At 35.6% G+C, this 19,231-nt stretch overlaps 1 protein-coding gene across 2 annotated transcripts in view; it reads left to right on the top strand.

Moving 5' to 3' along the window:
- AGMO (alkylglycerol monooxygenase) overlaps positions 1-19,231 on the top strand; it is a 389,432-nt gene that overhangs the window by 170,084 nt on the left and 200,117 nt on the right. For both annotated transcript variants that reach the window (NM_001192973.2, XM_005205212.5), the window contains exons 6-10: positions 9,836-9,902; positions 10,292-10,357; positions 10,448-10,527; positions 15,264-15,398; positions 16,874-16,990. In NM_001192973.2, the coding sequence (NP_001179902.1) occupies positions 9,836-9,902; positions 10,292-10,357; positions 10,448-10,527; positions 15,264-15,398; positions 16,874-16,990 (465 nt within the window). The remainder of the gene's footprint in view (positions 1-9,835; positions 9,903-10,291; positions 10,358-10,447; positions 10,528-15,263; positions 15,399-16,873; positions 16,991-19,231) is intronic.

The following is a 19,231-nucleotide window of genomic DNA, read 5'->3' as shown; positions in this document are numbered from 1 at the left end:
TTTGACGGAACACTTTCAGCAGCTACTTACATTCATTTTTTTTAAAGGAAAAGTTAAAAGTCATAATCAAAATGTAAACTGAGATGAATTAAAATACAATGCTAACTTATCCATCTCTTGTCCTTTTGTTTGAGAAATAATACAATCGTAAGCGATAGGAATCAGCCTTCAAGCTAATTTATTATAAATGTGGTCCTTTAAAACCATTGTTTATTGTATAAACATAGCCTAGTCTCATTCTTCTTAAAACTAAGCTTTTAACTCTTTAACCCTACAGTATGGATTCATCAAAAAATTTACTCCCTATGAAGCTCTTTATGATCCCTACAGTCCTGATTCCTCCAGATTGTTTTATTTCCAAACTATAAATATTTTTTTTTCACTCTTTAGTGTGGAAATTCGGCTACCTCCATATTACATGCTTACTGAAGTAGAAAACTGCCTAATCAGATAGGAAAACATTTGGCTGTGAATAAATCAGCATTTGTCGAGGATTTCAAAGTGTGAAGTTAGGCAGACAAGCATAGATCCTAAGAGCTCTGCTCTCTCTTGCTTCCCTGTAGAGAAATCAGAGGCTAGTATGACCTCCACTGCCATCTGTCTAAATACTTGAATGTGTTGTCTTGAATTAACACAACAGATCTAGTGGAGGGTGTAATTAAGATTTTATTTTTACATTTCACCACCAGGTGCTCTACAATATAAATTTATCCATTAATATGCAAATTGATTAAATTTTCCTAAGGAAAACAATGAATGTTTAAAGATCAACTAATTCAGATCAAGAATTAAAGTTATTTTAATATGTTGACTTGTAGTGTTTATGTATTTTATCCTTTGTTCTATGAGGAGTTGCTACAGATTTTCTTGAGAGTGAAAACATATGACTATATATATATATTTATGCAATAATAAAATCTAACATTGTCACTTACACTTCCTCTACATCAATAGTTAATTTACCTGCTACTAAATTGTATTAATTTCTATTGTTTTTTGTGTGACCTTTTAAAAGATCTTAACATGGTGCTTTCCATAAAATACACCCTCAGTAAATGTCTATTTAATAAATGAAACCCACATAGGTTATTTTAATTTCCATCTAATCAGATGAAGTTCATGAACAAGGGAGAATTCTCTACAGTGTTTTCCAGCAATAAGCAATGGGACTATTTGCAAAGTTGAACTAAGGGAAACTAAATAAAAGCATAAATCTTTACTAAAGGTGATTTTCAGCTTGAGACCTGGAAAAGGAACTCAATCTGCTTCTTATTAAATACTTTTTGTGCCAATTATACATTCAAATTGATGATAAGCTCAAATGTAATATCTGTATCGGGCATTGCAATTGATGACAAACAAAAAGACTGATTTTTCTCATCCTTTCCCCCAAAACTCAAAATTTTATGAGATAGATAACTTTTTGGAAAAATTTTATTTCTGAAATAACTGTACATTTCCATTGAAGAAATGGACTGTAAATAAGCTTCCTATGGGAAGTACCTGTAATATGCTTCCTGTGGGAAGTACTTTATTTCTTTTTACTTCTAAAACCTAGCATACTTCATAGAAATGCTATAAAAGTTTACAGAATGAATGGAATTGCTGACAAGAGACTTCTTGTTCTGATTATTTGTAAGTAGCTTTTAATAGTAGACTTCGATAATGACCTATAAATGACTTCGATAATGACCTATAAATGTCTTCGATAATGACCTATAAATGCAGGTTTTAATCTGCTGAAACAGATTATTTCCAACACTAATATAAAACCCTTATCAGTAGTTTGGTAACTAAAATTGTTGATTGACATTTGACTTTGGATTTAATGTTTAGTGCATATAATAAATATCCTTAATAGGAATAGATCTATGTATATGCATTAATAATTTTGCCCTTCACATGTGTAATCTGTAAGTGGGACTAATATACTGGAATATATTATTGAAATGTCATAGAAATATTTATAACCAATTGCTTTTCAGAAAGATATGGGTAAGCCTATAGATAATTGTAAAGATCTTTCCAAATAAGAGATTCATCACATTTTTTAATACAAAAACACCCATGGATAGATAGCTGAAAGAAAAAAGGATAAAGTGAAAAATAGAGAGGGGAAGAAAGGAAGAAAGAATGAAAGAAAATTGGATAGAAAAAAGGCAAATAATCATAGTAAACTATTAGTCTCTTATTTAATTTAGATTTGCACTGAATCTTGCCACTAATTAACCTGAAAAGTTTTGCCATTTTTAGACTGCACTTCACACATTTATTTCTCAGTTAAATATAATATGACAATAATTCTTATATCAGATGATAAATGTATTAGAAGCTGGCTTAGTTTTTCCCTTAAATACTGATGCAGTAAAACCCAGAGCCCCTCAGTGGTATGGGTCCCTCTGGAACATCAATCATGTACGATGCTGTAAGGAGAAGTCTTGGCGAGTTAGACTCAATGTCGTCACTGTAACCTACACTCATCTGAATGCAGGTATTTTTCTACTGTGGAGATTTTATTTCACTTCACCCTCAACCCAGTCGCTCCTCAGCATTTATCATATTGTTAACACATTCATTTTTATAATGAGAATTCTGTAAAACACATGCTTTTTAGGACACATTTTCCCTATTATAATTTTTTCCTCTCAGACAGGAAGCATGGATATTTGTGCATCTCTTATTTGCAAAGAACTTTACAAATAACTATAAACTCATGCCTTCTTCCTAAAAAGTAAGTTGTTAAAAGTATATCTATTACCTTTTAATAATATGTTTCAGCATTTTAGTGCCAGTTTGCAGACAGAAAAACTGCATGGTAGAGATGCAATATGATATTCTCATATTCTAAAATTGGAAAAAAAAAATAGAATTAAGAGTTTTAAAAATTAGATTTAGAAAGTTATCTTCCCTAACCTCAAAAGTCAGAGTGAGTTGAGAGGGGTCAATTTTCTAAGCAATATGGACAAATGAAATACTTTTCTCTTGAATTAATTACTTTTGTTGAAAGGAAGTCTTGTCATCCAACTTGAGCAACCATTAATTATTTCTGTACGCTTAATTATAAAAATCTAACCAAGATTTAAGAATCAGAAGAGTCAGTGAAATTAATTAAGAAATGTATTAAATGGACTGTTATTTTTATAAGAAATAATTTTAGACAAGACACGAATTTCGAACATTTATTTTAGTGCTTTTAGAGTTCAAGTCTAAGTGATTTTTCTATTTCAAAAGGAGATACATTTTTCATGTAATGTATAGTAATGAGAGAAACTTCTGAGAAGTATATCATGGAAAGAATTAATTGCAGCCAGTTCATAGTAAACAGTTAAATATTTAATTTACCACATGTACTTAGTTTGCTTAGCTTATCAGTTTACAAAGCAAAATTATTTGTTTGGTAACCCACATACTATGGAAATTTCATCATTTTTTAGGCCTCTAATCTATTCAGCTTACTCGGAGTGCAACTGGAGGGTGGATGGGACAGCATGGGAGGTATTATGAGAATTCTCAAAAAATTTCAAAGCACTTGATGACAAGGAAACTGTATTTTCTGTTTCTAATTCTTTTCATTAAAACTGAAGTCCAGACAAACCTGTTCTAAGAGAGCATAAAGATAATTCAAGAAAGTCACCTGCCAATGGTTACCATAATTCAACCATCCCATCATCTACCCTATGATTTTGTATTTCTTTTTGTTGTTGTTTTTAGCCCCTTTATTTTAGTTATGTATCTTAATTTTTGACCTCACCAGAATGAACATTATGTTTGGACTCACTTCCCTGGCTTTACTCTCTGAGGACACTTTAGACTTATTTTTTGCCTCCACCCTTGGGAGTGACTACCAGATTCATTCTTTAATGTACCTCTTCCCTTCTGATCTCCCAATTAGAAGGTGGAAATTATATAGAGCTTCCCTTCTGAACTACACAAGACTGGAGCTCAGAAAGACACCCATGGTGTAGAGGTTCTCAGCCTTAAACTATTGACATTTTGGACCAGATACCTTTTATTTTGGGGGACTGTGCCCTCTGGGATGTTTAGCAGCACTAAAACCCATTGCGTGTGTATGTGTGTGTGTGTGCTCAGTCATATCTGACTCTTTGGGACCCCGTGGACTGTAGCCTACCAGGTTCCTCTGTCTATGGGATTCTCCAGGCAAGAATCCTGGAGTGTGTTGCCATTTCTTCCTGAGTCTGTCTCGTGCATTGGCAGATGGGTTCTTTACCACTGCACCACCTGCAAAGCCCATGAAGTGCACTAATCACTAGATACAATACTATTTCCCCAGTTGAGACAGTCAAGTGTATCTCCAGACATTGCCACACATCCCTTGGGAGCATAATCACCCCCTTTTAAGAAGAGTCACCCCCACCTAAATGAAACAGTGTGGAGGCAGATTTATCTCCCCAGTACAACCCTGCTGAGCAACCACGATGTGTAAGGCACTACTGTGAAAAAATTCGAGAAGGGAGAGGTCCAGTTTCTGTCTTCACAGAACTTCTGGAATATATAGGAAATGAATACAAATAACTAGAACATAGGACAACCGGACATAAAAGTAGTAATCTCTTGATGTGTATTCAGAAAGAGGAAAATGAAATTCCCTTTGGAAAAATAAAAAAGAGTGCTTGGAAAATGTAGGTAGGTCTTGGAGGTAAAGGTTTTCCTGGTGGCTCAGACAGTAAAGAACCTACCTTCAATGCAGGAGACCCGGATTCGATCCCTGGGTCTCACAGAGATCCCTGGGTCCATGGGGTCTCACAGAGTCGGACATGACTGAGCGACTAACACACTGGAGGTGGAACATGATTGCTGTGGATCAGAATGGAACATGAAGGTGTTGAGGAAGAACTGTGAACAGCTTTGAATTCCGGATGTTTGGACTTTTGTTCATTATGAAGATACTTTCATTTAAGTTTGTTTTATTTTTGATGAAGGGAAATGATATGATGAAACTCATGGCCCCTGTTCTCTTACTTTTACATTTAACTCGTTTCTACACCCACCATAAATTGCAGGTAGAAAAATAAGGAGTTTGTGACCAGTTCAACAAATCCAGTCCAGAGTACTTCTGCTGGGTAAATGTTAATTGATAGAATGCTGCTGCTGCTGCTGCTAAGTCGCTTCAGTCGTATTCGACTCTGTGCGATCCCATATATGGCAGCCTAGCAGGCTCCCCCGTCCCTGGGATTCTCCAGGCAAGAACACTGGAGTGGGTTGCCATTTCCTTCTCCAATGCATGAAAGTGAAAAGTGAAAGTGAAGTCGCTCAGTCGTGTCCGACTCTTAGCGACCCCATGGACTGCAGCCTATCAGGCTCCTCCGTCCATGGGATTTTCCAGGCAAGAGTACTGGAGTGGGGTGCCATTGCCTTCTCCGATTGATAGAATGGATGGAACTTATAAAATCGTTACTTTTATTATTTATTCATTTTTAATAGTTTATTATGAAACAAGTAAAACAGCTTAAGAAATAATCTTGTTGGAAAACAATGATTTCAAGAAATAGGCAGAAAAATATTAAAGTTACTATCTTTGAAGATTGGATGGGAAATTAGCATCCAAGTTTTATAATATTGAAACTAAAAGCACAATATAAATAAGGAAGGCAAAGGATATAATCTAAAGCTGTCTGTTTAAGACATTGATTCTTAACCTCTGGGGACTAAAGGATCCCTTTGAGTATACTATGAAAGTGATAGTTTCCCCAAGAAAAATACCAATAGTCACATACTCATAAAATCTGGTAAGACACTTGCGGGTGTTCTTGGCCTTCTGAAGCCCATACATGGCATTTCTAGGCATCCATGGCCCTCGGGTTATAAAAAACCCTGACAGCAAACTGCAGCTACAAAACGTAGACCATTGTTTCAGAGATCTAAGAAACTTTAGAAGTGCCTAAAACAACTGGAGAATCCCAGGGATGGGGGAGCCTGGTGGGCTGTTGTCTCTGGGGTCGCACAGAGTCGGACACGACTGAAGCGACTTAGCAGCAGCAAAACAACCATAAGCACAATTTAGACGCTGAAATTCCTGGGCTCTTTATAAATACCTGGATTTCATTTTGAAATGTAGTCAGAAAGCATTTAGTTAGCATTTCCCAGTAAAGTTCTAAAAATGTAGATTACTTTTATTTGATGGGAAAAGTGCTGTATCTTTTAAAAGCAACATGAGAGAGCAATAGAAGGATTAGAGTTGAAACTGAGAAGACTTCAGGGCTCCTTCCAAGACATTTAAACTTGGACTAGTAATTTAGCTTCCCTGAGCTTCAGTTTTATGCTTTGTGATAATACAGTCTTGTACTATCTTATTTTTAAGTCCTCTATATGGTCTAAAATTTCATAATTTAAATTAACTCATCTACATCTAAAAAGACAAGATAAATAACTTCTAAAAAATGAGAAGAGCTCCAATTATTTTCACAATAACATATTATCAGGAAGTGATTCAAAGCTGGACATAGTTGAATTGCTAAACGACTGAATTTGCAGAAGTGGGCGATAATTAAGTTGTTACACTCAGTCCTACTTAATTATTAATGACTTCTCCATGACTTTGAATCAGAAGGGTTTTTTCCAGGAGAGGTTCTGACTGGGCTGTCTGAATGATGAATCATCTCCCACACCGAGGTGGTCTTCCCCGGCTCCAAGGTACTCATAGGAACTACCAGGAAATTGGACTGTGGTTGCCTGTGTTGTACTTGGCATTTTACTTAAAAAAAAAAACAACAAAAAAACTCGCTTTCAGTATTGATATCACCATGCTTTAGCCTGCAGAAGCAAAAGATTTTCTTTGAGGAAAAGTGCTTGACATTAAAAAAAACGGTGCCCTCAGCCAAGGCTCTCATCATGTGAGTTCACTCACCATTTGTGTGGATTTAAATGTGGCTGCACACACACCAGGACCAGGGATCAGAAATGCATCTGGGTAGCAGAAGCCGGGTAGTGTGGCCTCCTCCACCCCCTTTTGTTGTCTGTTTTTGTAACATATGTTAGCCACCAAAGAGACAAACAAGGATAAATGCTTTTCTCCTTTCCCATCTGGTTCTCTGCCAGAGATACAGAGCCTGTGCAAAGCATCAGATTTCAATGTCCCGACTGCTGAGAAATCCCACTTTTTTGTTCTCTATCCATCACCATTCTTCTTCTCAACAAATATTTTTCCATCAAGTACAAAGCAATGGAGTCCAATAAAATCCAGGGTTGTTTCCACTAACTCCCCTCCCAATTCCTGGTCATTAATAATGCATTTGTAGGATAATATTTTTGCACCTTATTTCATAGAACTGTGGTCTGATATAAGGGCTATATATCCACAATATTTTGAACTCCTGAAACTAAAAATTACAGAGTTTTTCATATATAAATGAGTTCTGGTCTATGAATCAACCAAAAAGTCTGTTGTTTGGACCTCATAATACATTTCTTATGGAAATTAACTTGGAAAATGACACTAGAACTATAGATTAGAAAAGAGAGACAAGAAGAGAGAGAGGAGCCTAAATCAACATACACTACATAATATTATACATCCTTTGCATTGCAAACATTTGTATTCTTTGCATGTCTGTTCCGTAATGGAAACCAAGAAGCCCTTAGAAGCTGGTCAGCAGGGTACGGGGCAAGGATTGTTTCTTTCAGGTGTGTAAACAGTGAGTCTCATAAGGAGATGTTGGTTGCACCTGCCACATGGAGAGTTGCGGCATCGTTGAGGCAGTGCTGCTGTTTCTTCTACATTAGGAACCTTCAGAACCCCACAAGCTGAGGGCTGTGTGGCTGCTGCGACTGTCCACATTTGCAATTTTAAATTGTAAATTGGATGTTTCAGTATCAGAGGTTGCCAAAATGTGATTAAACTCTGCTACACAAAGAGTTATAATCTAGAAGTTTTGTTTGGAACTGTAGGGATCTATTAATATTTTCAACTGGTTAAATGAGCATGACTGTATAATACCAGAGTAGTAATTTCTCTTATTAAAATTTTTCAAGCATTCAGAAAATGAGAGAGAATAATACACGGAATCTTCATAGCTCTATCACTTCAATTTAAAAATCATTATGATATCGTATATTAACCTATAGTGGAAAAGAATATGAAAAAGGATATGTCTACCTGAATCACTTTGCTGTACGTCTGAAACTAACACAACATTGTGAATCAACTATATTTCAATAAAAACAATGATTTTGATGCATTTTCATTAGTTATTTTTTTCCTTCTAATTGCCAAATATAATGCAGCAAAACCTAGATTTCATGTCATGTATGCTTTAGTTATACAACTCAGAAAGCAACTACATTTTCTTATGTAGTGACAATGACATCATAACTCTTAATAAAAGTATTTTTGTTATGTCATACCATGTTTATAATCAATTTTCTCTCCTTGCCTATAAAATATACTTTATATTTGGTTTGTTATCTAAACAGGATTCCCCACAATACATTTGGGTGTTATGTATCTTAAATATCTTTGTGTTTGGAGCAGTCCCATTTCCCTATTTTTTCCTTCTACCATTGACTTGTTGCCAAATCTATGTCAGTGTCATTATTGTCAGTGATGTTTTTTCCCCTTAAGAAGTATTTAACATGTTACTTTATTCCTTATATTAAGATATCCTTTAAAGGGACATTAACTTTGGAGGTGAGCAACCTCTTAAAATATCATTACAGTGTACTGATTTTGTAATATGTAGATTCTAACAGATCATTTAGATTATGATTAAAGAAAAGTAAAAGACTGTTATCTCCCATCATTGATGGAAGAAAGAATAATGTGATCGAGATTAAAAGAGTTGCCACATTGTTTACTATTAATCATATACCATAACAAATGTTTTATATATGGCCTGCTCTTTTTAATGCTACTTGTCTGGTTTCTACATTTCTTGAAGACTCTGGCACAAGGGATTCTTACTGAGAAATGTTGGGAAAGAACATTAGAGAATTCTAGACCAAATTTCAGAGTCTTGAATTTTAAAAAAAGGCCCCTTTACATATTTGACTTTGAAATATGCCTCAAAAATGGACTGCAAAATGGGGCGTCTACAGTCAGAGAACATTTAGGCATCTACTTGAATAAGCAAGGACCACCCTTGCGACTGCAATAGTAAGTTGCTACATGACTGATTATTTGGTGAGAACTCCAGAAAATGAATGTAATACTTGGTTTTCTTTCCCCTGGTTATGCTTTGTTATTAGTCAACAAAGAATAGTTGATAGTGAATAGCATAAAAGACATAAAACCTGAAAGTGTGCCTTGGCAATAGTAGCATTTGTAATCCTCAGAACACTATTATGTGGTTACTAAAGTGGAAGTGTTAGTTCTGTGTCCCACTCTTTGTGACCCCACGGACTGTAGCCTGCTAGGCTCCTCTGCCCGTGGAATTCAGGCAAGAATATTGGGGTGGGTTGCCATTTCGCTCCCCCTGAAGATCTTCCCAACCCAGGGATCAAAGCTGGCTCTCCTGCATTGCAGACAGATTCTTTACTGTCTGAGCCACCAGGGAAGCCAGATACTATTATTATTCCCATTTTAAAGGTAAGGAAACTGAGTTAGAAAAACTTTAAGTAATTTCCCCGGTACCACATAATAATAAATAGAGGATTCAGGAACTGAACTGAGGCAATCAAGCTCTTAACCTCACTACTATGCTGTATTGTCTCTTTGAATATATGATGAGCTTATTGCTATCTTTATGTAAACAATAGAAGATAGAGAAATTTCTTCTGACTCTGAAAATTGCAACATTTTATAACCCATGTGGAATTTTAATGTGAGTACTTAAATATTACATATAATTAATAATAACTATGTTCCTTTTATTTTAAAAAGGTCATCGATAACCTTGGTCCTTTGGAACTGATTCTTAATACTCCTAGCCATCATAGAGTTCATCACGGTGAGGAAATTTGATCTTTTCTTCTTCATTTCTTAAAAAAAATGATATTACTTTGTATCATTTCATCACAATTACCCAACCTAGTCACCACATATTTTATAAAGAGGCATTTGCTTCTTCTTTTGTAGCTGGACAAACCTCATCTTCAAAGCAAGGATTGGAGGAAAAAAAGCAAACAAAACAACCAAAAAACCTTTATATGTCTGGCTTTTAGATTTTCCTCTTTGCTTAGATCTCCTCAGATGTAGTGGGAAAAAGAGTTCACCAGACGCTGGAGTACACACTTCATAGAATCTAGGGTTGTCAGTGAAAAGGTATTTTTAGGAATATCATTGTTTCAAAAATATAACTTCCTTTTTTTAAAAAAAACTTAATATTTTGTCTCACAGGCAGAAACCGTTATTGTATAGACAGAAATTTTGCTGGAACTCTTATTATATGGGATAGAATTTTTGGTAAGTAAAAAGTATAAGCATTTAAAAAATTAAATTAACTCCTTAATTCACAGAAAGTCAAAGATCATATCATTATTATTTGTCTTCCAGGGACCTTTGAGGCAGAAAATGAAAAAGTTGTATATGGTCTAACACATCCCATTAATACATTTGAACCTTTCAAGGTGCAGGTAATGTTATTGATTTTATTCTTTCTGAATTGATTACATCTTCTTATACATTTTATATTTGAAAGAAAATTTAGTTACTTAAAGGTAAAAGTACATTACATCGACCTGAAAAACAAACTACTTTAGCTGTAGAAGAATTTGAAAATAACTCTGGCACTCCAAGACTTGAATCAAATTAGGCCGAATAAATTTGAAAACAATTCATTGCCACAATTTTTAAAGATGTCTGTTACCTAGAATTAAAAGAAATAGTTCTAATGAGGTGGATGAAACTGGAGCCTATTATACAGAGTGAAGTAAGCCAGAAGGAAAAACACCAATACAGGATACTAACGCATATATATGGAATTTAGAAAGATGGTAACGATAACCCTGTATACGAGACAGCAAAAGAGACACTGATGTATAGAACAGGATTATGGACTCTGTGGGAGAAGGAGAGGGTGGGAAGATTTGGGAGAATGGCATTGAAACATGTGAAATGTCATGTATGAAACGAGATGCCAGTCCAGGTTCAATGCACGATGCTGGATGCTTGGGGCTGGTGCACTGGGACGACCCAGAGGGATGGTATGGGGAGGGAGGAGGGAGGAGGGTTCAGGATGGGGAACACATGAGAAATAAAGGAATAAAAAGTTAAAAAAAAATAAAATAAAAAAAAATAAAATAAAATAAAAGAAATAGTTCTTTAGCAACATACCTCTCAGAATAGACCTGAAATATATTCGTGTATTCAGAAGGAGTGGTAGTAAAATGTATAATTAAGGCTGATCCCAGAGTAAGAAAAATATTTGCTTCAAGGCTACATGACTCTGGTTAGAAATCCAAGGTGAGGCCTTTGCCCTCCTCTTCTTGGACTGAGGTGTCAAGAGCTATTATGGGTGGGTTAGGTCTGCACATTACCTCACCTGCTAAGACTCTTTGCCCTGGACCAGTTTTCTGTCAGACATGTGGTATTGGTTGTTCGCTGGTCTCAATGGTTGGCACTAGAGAGATGAGGAATGTCTGTGAAGCTCTGATCCGTCAGCAGCAGACCACCGCAAACACTCCCTGGGGTCAGGACTAATAAATGAGAAAAAGATAAGAATACTTGAAAACCTGAAGAGGTCAGTCAATGACAGCTCTGTCCAGGGGACTGGATATACAGCATTTAGAAAGGGAGAAAGTGCAGGTTCATGTTAGGTCTGCTTTACAAACCTACTTCCTCAAAGTTTTTAAAGTTAAAGTAAGAAAATTGACATTTATTGGGCTTTGACTATATGCAGGGCATTACTAACAGCACAAATATTTAACCATTGTTAAAGCTTACTAAGGTTTATCTTCTGTTTAGATCAGTTCAGTCATTCAGTTGTGTCTGACTCTTTGCGACCCCATGGACTGCAGCACACCAGGCCTCCCTGTCCATCACCAACTACCAGAGTTTACACAGACTCATGTCCATTGAGTCGGTGATGCCATCCAACCATCTCATCCTCCGTCGTCACCTTCTCCTCCTGCCTTCAATCTTTCCCAGCATCAGGGTCTTTTCAAATGAGTCAGTTCTTCACATGAGGAGGCCAAAGTATTGGAGTTTGAGCTTCAGCATCAGTCTTTCCAATGAATATTCAGGACTGATTTCTTTTAGGATGGAATGGTTGGATCTCCTTGCAGTCCAAGGGACTCTCAAGAGTCTTCTCCAACACCACAGTTCAAAATCATCAATTCTTTAGCGCTCAGCTTTCTTTATAGTCGAACTCTCACATGCATACATGACCACTGGAAAAACCATAGCCTTGACTAGACGGATCTTTGTTTGCGCAGTGATGTCTCTGCTTTTTAATATGCTGTGTAGGTTGGTCAGAACCTTCCTTCCAAGGAGTAAGTGTCTTTTAATTTCATGGCCGCAATCACCATCTGCAATGATTTTGGAGCCCTCCCAAAATAAAGTCTGTCATTGTTTCCATTGTTTCTCATCTATTTCCCATGAAGTGATGGGACCAGATGCCATGATCTTAGTTTTCTGAATGTTGAGCTTTAAGCCAACTTTTTCACTCTCCACTTTCACCTTCATCAAGAGGCTCTTTAGTTCTTCTTCACTTTCTGCCATAAGGGTGGTGTCATCTGCATACCTGAGGTTATTGATATTTTTCCCGGCAATCTTGATTCCAGCTTGTGCTTCTTCCAGCCCACGGTTTCTCATGATGAACTCTGCATATAAGTTAAATAAGCAGGGTGACAATATACAGCCTTGATGTACTCCTTTTCCTCTTTGGAACCAGTCTGTTGTTCCATGTCCAGTTCTAACTGTTGCTTCCTGACCTGTATACAGGTTTCTCAAGAGGCAGATCAGGTGGCCTGGTATTCCCATCTCTTTCATATCTTCTGTTATCCCTCATATCTTCTGTTAGCCTCAGTTTTTTTTTTTTGTTGTTGCTGTTGTTTTGTTTTGTTTTTTGGTGGATAAAACAGATTTCCAGGATTTAAATAATTCCTTCAACTATTCACAGTTTGTCAGATTCAAACCTAGAAGTAGAGTGGGTGGGTTGAAGGCCCAGTTCCAAACTTGATTAACTCAATTTTATGGAAAAGGCTGTCATAAATTGACTTCACCTTTCAAATGAAAGGCATTTTTATGTCACCATTCAGAAGAGAAAAGTTGATTATTTCTCTTCTTTCTTCTCAACTAATTGTATTTTTTGTCTCTCTCACTTTCTCACTCTTAGATGCTACTAAGAATGTGATAGATTTTTTTTTTTTTTTTCAGGAAGATATTAGCAAATATTTCCAGGTAACTTTTAAGAAATATTTCTAGGTACTTTCTTTATAGAACTGAAGTCAAGTTTTGAGATAATAGACTTAGATCCACTTCTTCTTTGGGTGTGGTCTTCTCTTCATAATGTAGAAATTAAAAAGGAAATACAACTTAGTCTCTGTCCTCTATGAGAGAGCCTTTCAAACCTAATGTGCATATGAATCATGGGAGGATCTGATTAAAGGATGGGTTCAGTAGATCTGAATTCCATCCAAGACCCTGTGTTTCTAACAAGCTCCCAGGAGATGCAGACACTGCTGGTTGATGGTGATCCTTTAACTAGCAAGACTTGGGGAGTGTACATATGGAGGAAAAGGGGCTCTTATTCGAGATACAATAAGAGGTTGAAAACTGCATGGCATGAGCTGCACAAGGAATTGGATGATTAGGTTTTGAGGACACAATATTCAGACAATCACAGGTCTTTATGGGCTGCTGCTGAATCTGTGTTCAATAATCCAGGCTTCTGCCCTCAAATAAAATTTTCTTTAGCGTAATAATTGTCAGAACTGTGTCTAAGGCTTAGTCTTCTCATATTCCCTTATATTGTCAGAAATATCAAATCAGGAAATTGTAATAATTAGGTGTTCCTCAACTTACAAAATTGCATATCTACTTTCACTTGTATTGCTCTATATTTAGCTAATTTTCTCACCTTCCCATCAGAGGATTCGAAAGCAACTTAGAATGGCCCCTGTTAGATAGAGAGGGCTTCTTTTTTCCTCCTTTATTTTTAAGTGTAGATCATTCATTTTGCTTTCCTTTGGGGTCCAGGTATTTCAGGCCATTGGCAAAGAAATAAGTGAGAAAGTGCTCCTTATTTAAAAACATTACCATGTATTTCTCACGGCTTGTGTCTAGAATGATAGTAATACAATTGCAGTCAGTTTTTAAAATAGCAAAACAGGTAAGTGTATTAATGTGTGTCATGCCATTAATTTTCTGTATTATTATTTTATTACAAAGCCTCAACTAAATCCTGCATTGTTCCTTAATTGCTTTAGATTCCTTATTGTAATATTTCAAGTAATTTTAAAAGCCATTTTTATAATGTTAGCAGTTTAAATTCTGTAAGAGATCATGAAAATACACATGAGACCACAAAGTCTGATAGAACCAAAACTTCTTTCTGCATTAATTTATTACTACACTTATAACAGAACTCATTTTTAGAGTTTATAGCTGATGCCCAATATCTAGGACTATTTTTAATTCTATGATGCATTATTATAACATGTGTGGTATATATAGCTAATTATCATGAGTACTTGTCATGCATTTGCATACTTTAACTTTATACCTATCAAGTGTATTTTATTTAAAGAATGTGAATTGCTGCTATAAGGCTCAAGGTAAACTTTTGACTCAGTAAACTTTTTTCTTATTACAGAATATGAAAAATACTTACAAATCTACCCTCAGAAATGACACTGAAATTTTTTTCTTAATGTGATATGTTCACCTATAATTCAATATAGTAAATAAAATTCTTTTAAAAATATATAGTGGATATGCATATTTATATGATTCTAGTTCAACTTTCACAACTGTTTAGCAAGTCTAGAAAAGATGTCATTCGACATGGCTTGTTGAGTGCGCATGCTGCTAGTTAATACCATTGGAAGTAAAGTCTCTGAACTCATTTTTGTATTCTTTGTTGATTTTCTAAACCTTTGCCATATTTTAAAATTTCAGATTTTGTGGAGTTTCAGAAATATTGATAAGAATACATATAAGCATAAAGGTATACAGAATGCATAGAATAAATTTCAATTTATAACACAATTGCATATTAATCATCATTAGCAAATTATATATAACTATATATTAAAGAATAATTTATAAATTGCATTATACAATAAAATAAAACATATGACTTAACATATGTAACCTTTTTGTTATAGGTTTTCCTTATCTCAAATGAATTATATTTTTATTCTTCTAGTTCCATCATTTAGTTAACATATGGACTACATTCTGGGCCACGCCTGGGTTCTTCAATAAGTTTTCTGTCATATTTAAAGGACCAGGATGGAGTCCAGGTAAACCCAGACTTGGACTGATTGAAGAAATCCCAGAGGTAAATAGTGTTCATGAATTTAACGATGGCAAAGATTAATTTCCTATTGTCAGGTCTTCAGCCAGCCTGTAATTCATGCTGACTTCATGCATATCTGAAAAAAGATGTTTCCTGAGGCAGATGCAGTCACGCAATGTGTAACTTAATGAGTGGACACCACCTAGGGGCCAATAAGAGGGGTGCCGTCTCCCAGACTGATGCTGCCTCTTCCTAGGGAGCATGGTTTGGGGCAGAGCACCAGAGACTGGTTTTCTTGGCTCAAACCCACAGCCGAGAGCCTTTGTGTACTGCAGAAACCACACAGACACTTGTGGGTCCATCACAGAACCTAGAATGCGAGAGATGGAGGGAGCCTTTTGGATGATTCTGTCCAGTCTTCATTTGTCCATGAAAGATTGAGATCTCCAGAATTGAAGGTCTAAAGGCACACCAAAATGATGTGGTTATTGGATTAGACCACAACTTTATTCATTTCATCGTGGAGTAGTAGCATTAAATGCAGAAATCCGTTAAAACTAAAACATTAAGCAAAGTGGAGATGTAAAACATAGAAATCCAAATGAAAAATTCAGTTTCAATATGGAATTCCTCTGATGAAAAAGGAATTTCTTTCCATCATTTAGTGTATATATTTTGACTGCTTATCAAGATAACTGTCATTAATAGTAATACAAAAACAATAAGCTACTCTTGATTTCAGAGATAATTATAAGAGTTAGCCAGTATTTCAAGGAAATGAAAATCATATGTTTTATTTGAATATGTTATTTTTCAAAAATCTCGATTTAAATAAAGATGTTTTCTCTTGCAGTTACAAAAGCTGCTGTGTTGGAATTTCCCAGACACCTGGTTATGTTCACAGCTAGTTATAGAACAACATTCTGAATTGATATAGGTGAAAATAGTTTGCTTATTTCAGCTCCAGAGAGTCTAGTCAGCTATGGCTCATTTATTATTTTCCTTTTTTTCAATAGATAATTCTAAGTGAATATTTTAAAGCCATATTGATGCCTAAATATGCATTATAAGGATAGGAATATAGTGTTTCTGGGAAACTGTAGTCTGGGAAAGTTGTTTTCAATACGACAGTGTTTCTCTTTGAAGCAAGATTATTTCCACTACTCCAAATCACCTTCCATTTTCATCTTTTGCTATACTTTGATGTATAATCATGGACATATTTTAATATTTCATATAACATGTTCATTTTTTATGTTAATCATCAGTATCAATTCTTAGACTTCTCTATATAAAGCAGACAAGATTAGACTCATAATGTTTCTTAAATGAGAAACAAGTCTCCTAATTTTTACATTTTTTCCTATCTGAAGTAATAAACATGAGTTGTTTCAAGGGTCTAAAAAAAAAAGCAAAATCTTTCATTTTTTTTTCATATCTCCTCTTCACTTAGTGTGAATTTCAGTGAGCTAGACAATAGAGCAATATCATGGAAAAGTTTTTTTCTATCTTCCTAGGTCGAGGGGAAAGAAATTCCTTTCTCATCATCGGCCTCTCAGCTATTGAAGATATATGTACTGGTACAGTTTGCTCTGATGCTGGCATTTTATGAAGAGACCTTTGCAGATAAAGCTGTAAGTAGTGCTAATTTTAAATAGAGTGTGGAAAAATTATCTGTCACTCTGAAAATGAAAATAAGCTCTCTTTTCTCCCTGTGCTGTGTTCTTTTCTGTAGTTTTTTTGAATTTTTGCAGTGTCTCACATTTAAACAGGTAAATGAATTCATCTACAATCAGTTTAATTAATTGAGCCAATTATATACAAAATATTTCTGTATAAAGTGTCCATCAAATAGTAAATTTTATTAATCTAAATGGAAAGTAGGAAATGATTTGCCAGAAATAAATTCTTCAACAATTATAAGGAAAGTATTTCAGAAGTTAGAATTAAATGTTTTGGGGAAAGTGGACTTTACATCAATTTCAACATGCTTATCTTCAGTTAGAGAATACCCTGATAACTTGAATTTAGGGGATTTGCAATGTATGATGAAGTTTATTTATTGTGTTCTTTCTAAATATTCAAAATATTCAGTTTGCCTTACTCAAGCATAAGAGCCCTGGACCAGGATTTAGAATCTGGATTCTGATTTAGGCATTACCACCTGGGGAATCATTTTTTGGCCAAATAAGAACACCCTCACTGCCTACATCTTGAAGAAAACAAAAATAGCATACTGTATATAACAATGCCCTATAAACTATAAACAGATAAAAACAAAAGTATTTTTAAATATTGTTTTGTATCATAGATGTATTCACAGTATGCTTTTTTTTTCAAAAAATAGTTAAAATATTTCAAGTACATAAATTATAGTAAAGTAACTAGGTTGGAGACTTCCCCCATGACTCAGAGGTAAAGAATCTGCCTTTACTGTAGAAGACACAGGAGACACAAGTTCGATCCCTGGGTGGGGAAGATCCCCTGGAGGATGGCATGGCAACCCACTCCAATATTCTTGCTTGGAGAGACCCATGGACAGAGGAGCCTGGTGGGCCACAGTCCATGGGGTCACAAAGAGTCGGATACACCTGAAGCGACTGAGCACGCATGCACAGCTAGGTTGGAAATAGGTGAAATTGAAAGTAGAATGATGGAAGAATGGAAAATCGGTGTCTTTGACTTTGTTACCAAGTAAATACATACCTCAGAACAGAACCTCACTGAGTTAAGAATGTTGAGGACTCATTCCTCAATGTTGAGGACTCAGTGAGGACTCATTCATAGCTCTGTATGAATAACAGTTAGTTAGGCTCTAAAGAAACAAGAAAAAGGCGATTTCCATTTTCAGCAAAGTGGGTTAGATACACCGACATCTTTTTAAGCTGTATCGAACACCTAAAATTGCTGACAAAATGTGATTTTTAAGAAAACTCTTTACACTACATAGATGAGTTGGCAAAAAATTTGAGGTACTCCTTAGAGGCTGAAAATGTTGAGAAAATGCAAATTCAATGAGGTGCTATTTCTGACCTGACTGCTGTTCCAGGCACTGAATAGTCACTGTTGGTCAGTTCCTTAAGGGACCCGAAACAAAGCTGAGAGTCTACATGGGTAGAAAATCAGTTATAGAATTTCAAGTAAAACAACTGAAAGCAAAAAAAAAACACTCTTAGTGAAGGGATGGAGAGGAGGATGAGGAAAAGAAACATAAGACAGAAACTTGCCCTTACTGGGCTTGGCTCTGAGGAGGCAAAAAAAAGTCTTCCCTGTGATTGTTTAGCTACAAACCATCTCTCACTCAAATATGCATTCAGGATTTGCACTAATCATTAGTTTATAAACCTAAACTAAATACATAGTTTGGTGTCAGATGAGGACTCATGTTTAAAAGATTCATGTTCAAATCATGCTTAGAGCAGTCCTCTCAAACACAAGTCTCAGCGTAGTCCCCTAACATAGAGATAAAAAGCACAGAAACACACTAGGAGAAAGCCATCATGGCAAAGCACTTAGCAGAAATAACAAAGGGGTTAATAGATTTTGAAAATAAAATCAATTAAAACATGAATTAAGTAAATTTAACATGTTTGAAGATGCAAAGTTGAAATTAAAAAGAAATTCAAAATTATGGAAAATCAAGATACAATGATAAAGCACATTTAGAAATAATCAAATTAAACTTCTAGAACACAAAAATACAGTGGACATGAGGAGGTCAACGACTTCATTGACAGTTTGCTGCTGCTCCTAAATTGCTTCAGTTGTGTCTGACTCTGCGACCTGTGGACGATAGCCCACCAAGGCTCCTCTGTTCATGGGATCCTCCAGGCAAGAATACTGGATTGCCATGCCCTCCTCCAGGGAATCTTCCC

Source organism: Bos taurus, chromosome 4 (assembly GCF_002263795.3).
Source record: "Bos taurus isolate L1 Dominette 01449 registration number 42190680 breed Hereford chromosome 4, ARS-UCD2.0, whole genome shotgun sequence".
Classification (NCBI taxonomy): domain Eukaryota; kingdom Metazoa; phylum Chordata; class Mammalia; order Artiodactyla; family Bovidae; genus Bos; species Bos taurus.
Note: the sequence above shows the minus strand (reverse complement) of the source record. Positions and strands in the feature narration are given on the sequence as shown.